This window comes from Hyperoodon ampullatus (assembly GCF_949752795.1).
Source record: "Hyperoodon ampullatus genome assembly, chromosome: 2".
In the NCBI taxonomy this organism is placed as follows: Eukaryota; Metazoa; Chordata; class Mammalia; order Artiodactyla; family Ziphiidae; genus Hyperoodon; species Hyperoodon ampullatus.
This window is the reverse complement of record NC_136915.1, coordinates 46,842,797-46,855,785: the sequence shown is the minus strand read 5'-3', so window position 1 is coordinate 46,855,785 and position 12,989 is coordinate 46,842,797. Positions and strand designations below refer to the sequence as shown.

Sequence of the window (12,989 nt, the reverse complement as noted above, 5' to 3'; positions counted from 1 at the left end):
CCTAGCCTGTATCTTCTAGCAGCTCTGTGGCCCTCAAGCCCTGAACTCTAAGAGTTAAGCGCTACAGAGCCACAGAGCTCAGCCGTCAGGCAGAAACCGGCACAGAACTCCATGGGGAGAGACACACACCCCCAGAATAGAATTCCAGACGCAAAGAACTTGCCGAAGATGATTCCACTCAACATAGCCAGCCCTCCTAATGGCCCCTGGGGCTTGTTTGGGGATTGTTGCTTATAATAAACCAGCCTAGGAGTTCTGTGATTTCTCCTTGCAAAGACAGCTAGAAAATGGCCCATGGAAAATGAGAGAGAAGATGTAGGACTTCTGACTTAAAATGGAAACTTCAGTTCTCTTTCGGGATCCCCAGCCTCCAGTCCCCTCCCCTCTGCCCCCAACCCGCCCCCAGCCCACCCTCCATACCCTTCGCAGGTGATTTCCAACATTCTGGATCATCGCTGCCGATACCCCGCTAGCTGTTCGCACCCTCCTCGGAGAGACACTGGTCACCTTAGCGACAGCCCGGCTCCAGCTCCAAATGAAGCCGGCCCGCCTCTCCTCGCACTCCTCCTCCCCGGCTCCCGCCCCTCCTGAGCCAGCCGTTATCAGTTATCACTGTGTCCCGGCCTTTCCTCAGACTGCCCTCGGGGGCCCCCCTTCCCCTAGAGCCCCGCACGGAGGCTCCGTGCCAGCCCGCCTGCCTGCCCAGTGCAGAGCACAGAGAGAGGTTGCCAGCTGAGCCACAGCCACGTCAGGGGGCCCTATGCCCACCCACTGCGCACCCAGCCGGACACTCACTGCACCTCCAACCACAGCCAAACTTCGTCACCCCCACTTCCAGCCCCTGACATCCTCCCCACAGGGACTCTGGCTCTGGGATGGCTCCCGGCCCCAGCCAGTGACACTGGCAAAACAGGCACCGGCTTTCCATCCGTCCACAAGGGGTCAGGCTGGAAGGTGGCAGGAGTCTGGGGAGCTGCCAGCAGCCTCCCAGAGAGATACCAGAGCCACCTGCTAGGACTCTTTACCCTTGAGGTGCCGTCCAACGCTCCAGCCCACCAGCATCCAGCAGCTGTTGGCCAGCGATGGGGCACACCCCCTCACTTCCTTAAAATAGGTGGCGTGACTTTTCTAAAAGTGACACCTGCTAAATTCCACCCATCCGCTCCACAGAGTTCATCCCCCTGGGTTCCCACCCCAGCCCCTAAAAGACTAAAAGATCATCAGGACTTTCCCTTCTCCCTCTCACTTCTGCAAGGCACATCGTGAGGCAGCTTTTTTTTTTTTTTTTTTTTTTTTGCTGTACGTGAGCTTCTCACTGTTGTGGCCTCTCCTGTTGTGGAGCACAGGCTCCAGACGCGCAGGCTCAGCAGCCATGGCTCACGGGCCCAGCCGCTCCGCGGCATGTGGCATCCTCCTGGACCGGGGCACGAACCCGCGTCCCCTGCATCGGCAGGCGGACTCTCAATCACTGCGCCACCAGGGAAGCCCACGTGAGGCAGCTTTGACACTCACATTGGATTTCTCATGACAAGGCGATAAAATCAAGTGCTTGGTGTTTAAGAAAAGAAGGAGGGGAGTGGAATGCAGGCAGGGGAGCTGGGACGGACAAGTGGATGGCGAATAATAATGAGCACCTCACAATAACCCAGCACCCACCCACCATGTGCCAGGCCTCACCATGTCCTCATTCCAACCCCACCTGAAGGTCGCTTGCGGAGGGTAGGTGAGGTGCCCCAGGTGGCACAGCTATTGAGTGCAGAGCTGTGCTGGAACAGAGGTCAGTCCAATGTGAGGCCTCTGCCCTTTCCTCTGCCCCTCTAGTTCACTCACCACATCCCTAATAATGTCTCTTCCTGGGCCTAAGACAACTGGTTTCTGGGCCTGTTTCTTTCACTAATGTGCTATGTGACTTTAGGCAAGTTTTCTCCTCTCTCTGGGCTGCCCTGTTCTAGGAGTCAAGGACTCTAACGTCCATCACTGTGAGCTCAGGCCTTACCTTCAAAGAGTTTATGGTCTGTCCGTACTTCAGTGTCTACAAATGCAAAATTAAAGTCACTCCTTAAAAATGGCAAGATGATCCAAGGATGGCACTGAAGATTGGGGCAAGCTGGGAGGCCTTGTGGAGGAGGTAGTGCTAGAGCCGCACTGAAGACTGAATAGGCTGACAAGAGGGGTGAGGTGGGAGGCCTTACGGGAACAGAACAGGATGCAGTCGTAGGCAGTGAGGGCCCTCATCTTGCAGGAAAAAGCTGGGAGTCGATCATGGAGGACCTTGAATGCCAGGCAACAGGGTTTAGGCATCAAGGAGCCCCTGAGGTTGAAGAACACTCTCAGTATGATAAACGCCATGTGAGGTGAAGAGGACGGGTGTCATGAGACCTTTCTGGACAGGTAAGAAAACTGGCCTAGAAAGGGGATAGCTCAACTCACTGGATCCCCAATCTCACTGGGTAAGGCAGGCGGTCAGGACAATTTCAGGGTCTTCACTATGCAGATGAGGGGATAGAAACCCAGAGTGCTTCTGGTCCCCAACCCTACCCTCTCTCCAGAGCTGTCTGGACTCAGACTCACTGGACTCAGTCTAGTGTCCCCATCTTACAGATGAACACATCGAGACACAGGGATGAAAAGTGAGCCAACCAAAGTCACAGAGCAAGGAAGTTGTCTAGAATCATCACTCCTGTCCTCATGTCTAGAGTCCTGTCCACCCCACACAACAAGGCATAAAATATGAAAGACATCATTCAGTTAGACTTATGAGAAGAATTCCAGCAAGGCTGAATCAAGATACTATCAGGAGCTAGATCTTTCTGCAGAGGCCCCTCCAGCCCACAAAGGTCTCCCTTCCCTTTGCTATTTGTTACAGAATTGACTCTTGTGTCTCTTTAGCAGCTCTGTTTGGTCTGTTACTCCAGTGAATATTTCCAAGGGTGTCTGTCTCCCCTTTCCAACTCACTTGGGAGCCCCCTGACGGCTGATATCACATCTTACTCATCTCTGTGCCTATACCACGAGCCCCCAGACCAGGGCCCTAAATGCAGAAGGCATGAAACACACCTGATGAATCATAGTCCTGGAAAGGCGAATCCAGAATAGGTCTTAAGTGATAGCTAGTCAATGGTTCTCTTCAGCCTGCATCAGAATCACCCAGAGGGCTGTTTTGTTTTTTTTTTTTTTTTGGCCGCTCCGCGAGGCATGTGGGATCTTACTTCCCTGACCAGGGATCAAACCAGCACCCCCTGCGGTGGAAGCACAGAGTCTTAACCACTGGACTGACAGGGAAGTCCCCAGAGGGCTTATTAAAATACAGATTTCTAGAATCTACCTCCAGCAGAGCTGCAGTAGAGCCCAAGAATCTGCAACAAGATCCCAAGTGATGCTGCTGGTCCAGGGACCACACTTTGAGAACCAGTGAGCTAGGTCAGTCCTCCCATTTTAAGCTGGGGAAAATGAGGCCCAGAGGTTTTAAAGGCAGCAGTTGACAGTATATCACTATACTGTATATCACTATCATCATCATCATAATCACTGTCATCGTCATCATTGTCATTTTAGCCCTGTCATTATAGCCCTTCTCACCTGCCCAGCACTGTACAAGCACTTCATGTTTGTTACCATCTCTGGGCCTCACTCTAAAAGGACAGTATTATGATTAATATTCTCCTGCAAAGGAAAAAACAGAGGCAGAATCATCTGCCCAAAGTCACGGGCTTCCCTGGTGGCGCAGTGGTTGAGAGTCCGCCTGCCAAGGCAGGGGACACGGGTTCGTGCCCCGGTCTGGGAAGATCCCACGTGCCGCGGAGCGGCTGGGCCCGGGAGCCATGGCCGCTGAGCCTGCGTGTCCGGAGCCTGTGCTCTGCAACGGGAGAGGCCACAAGAGTGAAAGGCCCGTGTACCGCAAAAAAAAAAAAAAAAAAAAAAAGTCACACAATTGATAATAGTTAGCACCACAACTTGCACTCTGATCTAGGTCCAGAGCCCAGAAGCTTAACCACCACTCTACATAACCTGCTTACAGCTTATGCTGACCAAGGAATTATCTAGAGGTTCTCAAATCCAGCAGGCTCATTTCCGGTAAGGGATGAGGTTGTGGTGCCCTCAGCCCAAAGGCCTGGTTCTCGAGTGGTCCATGTCTGGAGGAAGATTGCCTCTTAAGCCCCATGAGCCCAGAGTATTTTCTCCCTCAAACACTTCTTTTCCCACATTACATCCTTCATCTGGCCCCACTCATGGGGCCTTCCTGGCTGGAGGACAAATATCTGCATTAATTCTTCAGGTCCATGTCCCAGCTCTACCTCCCACTCAGTGACAAAACACAATAAAACAATCTCCATTCCTACTCCACGATGATACTGGGTTGTCACTGTCAAGTGCGGGTCTGCTCCCCCATCTGACTGGGAGCTCACAGGGGCAGAGACCTCATCTGTGTCACCTGAGTCCTCAGCACAGGATCTGCCCAGACCAAGGGTTTGGTGACTAAGTGATGAATGAATGAATGGATGGATGATTGGGTGTAGGGGCAAATGAGGGAATAAATGAGTGAATAAATGACCAAACTCCCAGGAATTCCCTCTGCTGGACCTTCTAGCCTTCCCAGATAGGACCACAGACCCTCTAGGTGGGAGGGGACCTCTGACATCATCCACTCCAACTCCCACTTTCAGTACTGTCCTAGCCGAACCCCTCCAGGGGCCAGAACCTGCAGCTCTCCCATCTCCACACACATGCCTTGTGTCCCAGCCTCCATTTACACACCTCTAAGATTGAAGAACTCACTCCATCTAAGGTTGCCTGTACGATTAAAGAGCTCTAATATCCACAAGGATGTTACCATTATCCTTAGCCATGAGGATAAGGCCATTGCCTCATGGCCTTAGACACAGACCAAGGCTCTGTGTCACCCAGAACAAGGCTGCTCCCCTAGCCTGTGACAGCTGGCAGAGACATGGGAGCACATGGCCTGTCCTCTACTGGCCCTAGTCTCCCTGTCCAGGCTTCTTTTTTTTTTTTAATCTTTACAATTTTTAAAAATTTTTTGGCTGCACCACACAGCATGTGGGATCTTAGCTCCGTGACCAGGGATCGAACCTGAGTCCCCTGCAGTGGAAGCATGGAGTTTGAACCACTGAATCGCCAGGGAAGTCCCAGACTTATTTCTTCTAATCCTCTCAAGTCATGAACAAAGCTTCCCACTGTTCCCTCACACATCTGGATTTTCCCTTGTTCCTGCTATTCCGTTTACCCTGATGCCCTCTAATAACTCAACATCCAGACCCTGCCCCCAGTCAAGGCCCGGCTCAAATGGCATCACCTCCAGGAAGTCTTCTGGGCTCCTCCTAAGTGGAAATTACCTCCTCCTCCTCTGTATCTTCACTCCCCACACATAAACACACAGCCGCAGTTCACAGCTCTTTATTTCTCTCTCACGTTGCTTTTTCTCTTAAATTGGACTGACTTGTGCTCATTTCTCCTTCTTGACCTTGAACAAGCAGGTAGAAGGGATGGTGTTGGTTCCTCAGAGCACCCTGCCCCTCTCCCACCAAACACTCAGTTACTAGAACACAGTAGATGCTCAGTAAGTGTCGAGAGAATGAGGGAGTGAGTAATGGAATGGGAACGAACAAGGGAATGTGTGAGTGAATGGAAGTAAATCCACGTGTAGATGAATGATCAAATTTGATCAAATGATCAAATGATCAAATAAGCTAAGACTCTCAGTTCCTTCTGGGAGCCCCTTGGGCTTGGCATGGCAGAATAAAGGAAGTTGTGGGATAAATGGGGAGGGGGCAGAAGGGAGGAACAAAGGAAGTAGGTAGTGGTACCAGCAAGAGAGGAAGTAGAGATGACCTCATCGTTGCTTCAAGGCCAGGCCCCCCCTTAGAACTACAGCCCTTTATGGAGAAACCGGGCAAGGAGAGCAGTGAGAAGCCCAGTGAATGGTCCAGAGGGGAGAAGATACAGCATGGTGGGGATGGAGAGGAGGGAATGCCTACCAGTCGTGGAGGCCAGATTCAGGATGTGTGAGCAGAGTACTGGACTTGCCCAGCCAGCCCTGAACTCTCTCCTGCCTACCAGCTCGAGTGTGCTCTCCCTCTCCCAATCTCACCACCTCCTCCTGCAGGAGCTGAACCCCCTCCTTGGCCCAGCTGCTGCAGGTCTGAACCCAGTCCAACTTCCAGGATTGGACCCTTGCCAGGGGGTGGCTCACCCACGGGCTGGTGCTCCCCCCACCCCACGCCTGGCCTGAGTGAGTCAGCACTGGCTGCACCCTCTGGACTCTGAGTCTTGTGGCCCTAGGCACTGCCAAGGGCCAGCCTCCTCATCCTCGTGAGAGGCCTGCCCATCCCAGGACGCCTCATGCCCCAGCCTGCCCACGCAAGAGCGCTGCCAGGCACCACCTGGCTTATCCGGAGCCCGCTCCTGGGGTAGAGGCGGATCTGCCTGGAGAGGGCGCTGGAGTCGAGGAAGAGCCAGCAGTAGGAGGATCTAAAGGAATTCGGCCCTTCCGAGATGGGGAGGTGGGGGCGGGCCTGCGGGCGGCACGGGTCTTACCCAAGTGGTGGGGCGCTCAGGACCCAACAGCTCGCAGAGCCGAGGCTGGGGACGTCGGAGAAGCAGGTCCGTGGGGCGAGGCTCAGCGACTGGGCATCCGAGGTCCCAGAGCAGAACCTGACGGGGGGAGGCTGCGGGAGGCTGGAGGGAGGCGCAGGAAGCGGGCAGAGGCACAGGCAGCAGCGGCCCAGGCCAGTTCCCAGACGAGTCTGGTCCCCTCCCCTCCCCTCGCCAGCGCGGGTGAGGCGGCCCCGGGCTGCTGAGCAGAGGGCAAGGGCTGCAGGCCGGGCGCCAGACACTCCGCGCCGCGAGGCGGCAGAGGCGGAAACGCCGGTGACCGGACCTGACAGGCTAGAGGTGGAGCCAGGCGGGCGGCGGGGTGCAAAAACCGTCTCCCTGTCATTGCTAAACCAGCCCCTCACAGTCTTGAAAAGTAATACCTGCTAGTCGTTCACACCTTATTGAGCACCTGCTATGTGCCAAACACAGAGCTGGGTGCTGGGGTGAGGTTTTGAGCAGGACACACTGGCCTTGGCCTTATGGACAGTGGAAGAAAAAAATGAGAATGGACAGTTCAAGAGAACAAAGAAAATGAATACCACCGATGATCTCTTCACTCAGAGAGAATCACTGTTAGTATTTTCCGGGTATGTGCTTCCAGCTACACTAGAGCTGAAAGAGGAAAATATGCTGATAGGGAGAGATGGGGACTCCCCTCCCCCTCCCCCATGTGTAAATACATACGTTATGTTATATAATATGATGTGATATATGATGTGATCACAGGCATGAAGGAGCCGCCTAGAAGAATCTCCGTCAGTATTCACATTTCGGATACAGGCTCACTGGCAGACTTGGAAGAGACCTGACAGAGGATGCTGGTGGTCCCTGAAAGACAACTGTCACAGGAAGAGGAACTTGGTCCACACCAGGACCAGAGAGTGGGAGGGATCAGTCATTCCAAACACCTCACAGGGGCTGGTTGAACTCACCCTGCCCCAGACTCTCTCAACAAAGAGAGTTGCCATGCTGAGCTCACCACACCTGGGGCCCAAGCAGACCTCTGGTGGGGACCCCTGGCTGGGTAACAAGATGCGGGACTTCCCTCATCACTCTGCTCTTGGAGTACCCTAAGGTATGAGTGTCAGGACAGGAATGGTGGGCATCCCATGCATGGGGCTTTGGCAGCAGCCTGGGCAATAACACAGGCCAACCTCTGGCTCTGCTAGCAGCATTAATGCAGGAGCCTCAACTCAGCAGAGGCCCCAGGTGCCAACAACAGCAAATGACTTCGAGCCTGCTTTCCAAGTACAGTGAGACACATTAGGGAACACCCAGAAACATATGGGACAGGTGGACTTTGCAGGGAAGGGGAATTCCCACACAGGCAGGATGGCTCTGAACTGACATAAACCGTGGTTTAATTTTTTTTTTTTTTTTTTTTGTCTGTGCACAAGCTTTCTTTAGTTGCAGTGAGTGGGGGGCTACTCTTCATTGCAGTGCGCGGGCTTCTCATTGTCGTGGCCTCTCGTTGCAGAGCACGGGCTCTAGGCACACTGGCTTCAGTAGTTGTGGCACATGGGCTCAGTAGCTGTGGCTTGCAGGCTCTAGAGCTCAGGCTCAGTAGTTGTAGCGCACGGGCTTAGTTGCTCCACGGCATGTGGGATCTTCCCAGGCCAGGGCTCGAACCCATGTCCCTTGCATTGGCAGGCAGGTTCTTAACCACTGCGCCACCAGGGAAGCCCGTGTGGTTTAATTTTAATGAGACATTATTCGTAACCAAATGGTTAATCCTGTAGATATTCAGGTTATCTAAAAAAAAAAAAAAAGTGACCATACTGAATATACTGTTTTGTAATATGCTTTTTTTTTCTTTCAACAATTATCATAAACATCTTTCCATAATTTTTATTGCTACATAGTATTTATTTCCTTATGGGTCTACTCAAATTTATTGTTTTTAATCACTTTTTAATTTTTTTTTGTCTGCGTTGGGTCTTCGCTGCTGCGCACGGGCTTTCTCTAGTTGTGTCGAGTGGGGGCTACTCTTCGTTGCAGCACACGGGCTTCTCATTGCGGTGGCTTCTCTTGTTGCAGAGCACAGGCTCTAGGCGCGCGGGCTCCAGTAGTCATGGCTCTTGGGCTCTAGAGCGCAGGCTCGATAGTTGTGGCACACAGGCTTAGTTGCTCTGCGGCATGTGAGATCTTCCCGGACCAGGGCTCGAACCTGCGTCCCCTGCATTGGCAGGCAGATTCTTAATCACTGCACCACCAGGGAAGTCCCTACTCAAATTTATTTAACTAATCTCTTCCTGCTTGCTTTTGTAAGCTTTACTGAAATATCATTACATACAATAAACTGCACATATTTAAAGTATACAACTTGATGAGTTTTGTCATATATGTAATACGTATATATTTATGACAACATCACTACAATCAAGGTAATGAACATATTCATCACCCCCGAAGTTTCCTGATGGCCCTTTATAATCTCTCCCTTCTGCCTCGCACTGCCCCTCCCCCACACCCCCCAGGCACCAAATAATCTGCCTCTGTCACTCTAGATTAGTTTGCATTTTCCAGAATTCTGTATAAATGGAATCATATACTATGTGTTCTTTTTTGTCTGGCTTCATTCACTTGGCATAATTATTTTGCAGTGAATATATACTGTTGCACACATCAGTAATTTGTTCCTTTTTATTGCTGAGTAGAATGTTATCTTATGGATGTACCACAATTTGGTTATTCATTTACTTATTGATGGACTTTGAGTGGTCTCTAGGTACTGACTACTATACAGATAAAGCTGGTATGGACATTCATGTTCAAATCTAGGTGTGCACGTATACTTTCATTTCTCTTAGGTATTTACCTAGGAGTGCAATAGCCAGGTCACATGATAGATGTAGGTTTAACATTTTTTTAAACTGCCAAAATTTTTCCAAAACAGTGGTATCATTTCACATTCCCACCAGTAGTGGATGAGAATTCCAGTTCCTCTATATCTTCACCAGCATTGATTTGGTCACTCAATTTAATCTTAGTCATTTCAGTGGATTCATAGCAGTATATCACTGTGGGTTTGAGTTCTATTTTCCTGTTCATTGATGTTGTTAAGGATCTTTTTGTATTTGTTTTTGCCATGATCTTTGTATCTTCTTTGGTAAAATGTCTATTCAAATCTTTCCCCCTTTTAAAAAAATTGGATTGCTTGTCTTATTATTGAGTTATAGGAGTTCTTTGTATATCCAAAAGAATTGAAAGTAGGCTCTCCAAAAGATATTTGTACACCCGTGTTCACAGCAGCATTATTCACGAGCAAAATGTAGAAGCAACCCAAATATCCATCAACTGATGAATGGATAAACAAGAAGTGGTATATACATACAATGAAATATTCATCAGCCTTAAAAAGGAAGGAAATTCTGACACATGCTACAACATGGATGAACCTTGAAGACATTATGATTAGTGAAATAAGCCAGACACAAAAAGACAAATACTGTATGATTCCACTCTATGAGGTACCCAGAGTAGTCAAATCCACAGAAGCAAAGTAGAATGGTGGTTGCCAAGGGCTGGGGAAGGGGGAAATGAGGAGTTGTTCTACTGAGTGTAGTGTTTCAGTTTTGCAAGAAGAAAAGTTCTGGAGATTGGTTGCACAACAATGTGAATATAATTAACACTACTGAACTGAACACTTAAAAATTGTGGGGCTTCCCTGGTGGCGCAAGTGGTTGAGAGTCCGCCTGCCGATGCAGGGGACACGGGTTCGTGCCCCGGTCTGGGAGGATCCCACATGCCGCGGAGCGGCTGCGCCCGCGAGCCATGGCCTCTGAGCCTGCGCGTCCGGAGCCTGTGCGCCGCAACGGGAGAGGCCACAACAATGAGAAGCCCGCGTACCGCAAAAAAAAAAAAAAAAAAAAAAAAAAAAAAATTGTGAAGCTGGGGAATTCCCTGGCCGTCCAATGGTTAGGACTCTGCACTTTCACCACCAAGGTTGGGGGTTCAATCCCTGGTCAGGGAAATAAGATCACGCAAACAGCGTGGTGTGGCCAAAAAAACACAAAAAATCATGAAGTTGGTACATTTTGTTATGTATATTTTACCACAGTTAAAAAATGTTTTAAATAAGAGTTCTTCACATATCTAATAAATACAGTCAGCTGCTCCATATCTGTGAATTCTGCACCCGAAGACTCAACCAACTGCAGATCAAAAATATTCAAAAAAAATTCCAGAAAGTTCCAAAAAGCAAAACTTGAATTCGCTGCCTGCTGACAACTATTTACGTAGCATTTATACTGTATTAGGTATTATAAGTAATCTAAAGATGATTTAAAGTATATGGGGGGATGTGCCGAAATGTAAAATACTACGCCATTTTATATAAGGGACTTGAGCATCCACAAATCTTGTTATCTGCAGGAGTCCTGGAACCAGTCCTCTGAGGATACTGAGGAGGACCATATTGTCAATTGTCTTTTATATCGGTCTATTGCTAAAATTTCACATGTGCTGATGCTCCTCCTTTCCAGCCTTTTCATTATTGTGGGTTTGTACCTTTTTATTTCCTTTACTGGCATTTTAATGGACTCTTGTTAATGAGGGGACATTTTAAAAATGTATTAAAATGGTCAGTCCACCATCTCAAACCCTGAGTTAGTAATAATATTATTAAAATATCCTAAGATTATGTTTCTGTTGTCTTAAGAAAACATGGCATTACATGTTGTTTCCATTTGAGCTGACAGCCAACAGAAACTCCCTATTAATCTCTGCATTCTGTTTATAAGGTTGATAGCTGGGCACAGACCATAGGACTTTACTTTTATTTCATCATGTTGGATTTGTCTGGGTTCTAGTCCAGGACCTATTTGTCTTTGATTAACTTGTTTGTTTTTTAATAACTCTCAGATGTGCAGAACTGGATTAATGATAATACTTGGCTCAAGACACCATGGCTATCTTTTATAATTATTTATTATTCATTTATTCTTCATTTGTTCATTAATTTATTTATTCTTTAATTAATAGACTATTTTTTGAGCAGTTTCAGATTTACAAAAATATTGAGCGAAAAGTACAAAGAATTCCCACCTGCCCCCTCCCTCCCTCAGTTTTTTTCCCCATTATTAACATCCTGCATTAGCAGAACAAGTCGATGAGCTAATACTGATAAATTATTATTGACTAAATTCCACAGTTTACATTAGGGGTAACTCTTTGTGTTGTACATTCTGTGGGTTTTGACAAACATCCATTTGTTTGTTTGTTTACTTATTTATTTACTTTAAGACTTCTTGAGGACTTCCCTGGTGGCACAGTGGATAAGGCTCCGCACTCCCCATTCAGGGGGCCTGGGTTTGATCCCTGGTCAGGGAACTAGATCCCACATGCGTGCCACAACTAAGGAGCTGGCAAGCCACAACTAATGAGCCCACCTACCGCAACTAAGACCCGGCTCAACCAAATAAATAAATAAAAAGACTTCTTAAGAGCAGTTTTAGGCTTACAACAAAATTGAGAGGGAGGTACAGAGATTTCCCATATACCCCTATCCCCACACATGCATAGCCCCCTCCATCATCAACATCACTCACCAGAATGTACCATTCTAGTAATGTACCACTTTTACCAAGGATGAACCTACAATGACATATCATAATCACCCAAGGTTCATTGTTTACCTTAGGGTTCACTCTTGGTGTTGTACATTCTATGGGTTTGGACAAAAGTGTGATGACATATATCCATCATTAAAATATCATACAGAATATTTTCACTATCCTAAAAATCCTCTGTGCTCTGCCTATTCATCTCCCTACTCCCCAGCCCTGGCAGCCACTGCTTTTCATTGCCTCCATAGTTTTGCCTTTCCTAGAATGTCATATAGTTGGAACCATACAGTATGTAGCCTTTTCAGATTGGCTTCTTTTGCTTAGTAATGTGCATTTAAGATTCCTCCATGTCTTTCATGACTTGATAGCTCATTTCTTTTCAGTGCTAAATAATCCATTGTCTGGATGTACCACAATTTATTTATCCACTCACCTACTGAGGGACATCTTGGCTGCTTCCAAGTTTTGGCTATTATGAATAAAGCTGCTATAAACATCAATGTGCAGGGTTTTGTGTGAACATAAGTTTTCAGCTCCTTTGAGCAAATACCAAGGAGCATGATTGCTGAATTATGCAGTAAGAGTATGTTTAGTATTGTAAGAAACCAAACTGTCTTCCACAATGGCTATACCATTTTGCATTCCCACCAGCAATTGATGAGAGTTCCTGTTGCTCCACATCCTCCCCAATATTTGATGTTGTCAGTGTTTTGGATTTTGCCAAATCCAAAAAAGTCTTTGGATTTGCCATTCTAATAGATGTGCAGTAGTATCTTGTTGTTTTAATTTGCATTTCCCTGATGACATATG

General features: G+C 48.3%; 1 protein-coding gene across 1 annotated transcript in view; it reads right to left on the bottom strand.

The window, feature by feature from the left end:
• Positions 1 to 6,955, bottom strand: part of ACOT11 (acyl-CoA thioesterase 11) — a gene marked incomplete at both ends in the record, with an annotated part of 51,543 nt that extends 44,588 nt beyond the window's left edge. Inside the window, 2 exon segments of the mRNA XM_079698194.1 lie at positions 6,553 to 6,666; positions 6,668 to 6,955. Coding sequence (XP_079554320.1) covers positions 6,553 to 6,666; positions 6,668 to 6,955 — 402 coding nt within the window.
• Between the last annotated feature and the right edge of the window lie 6,034 nt (positions 6,956 to 12,989).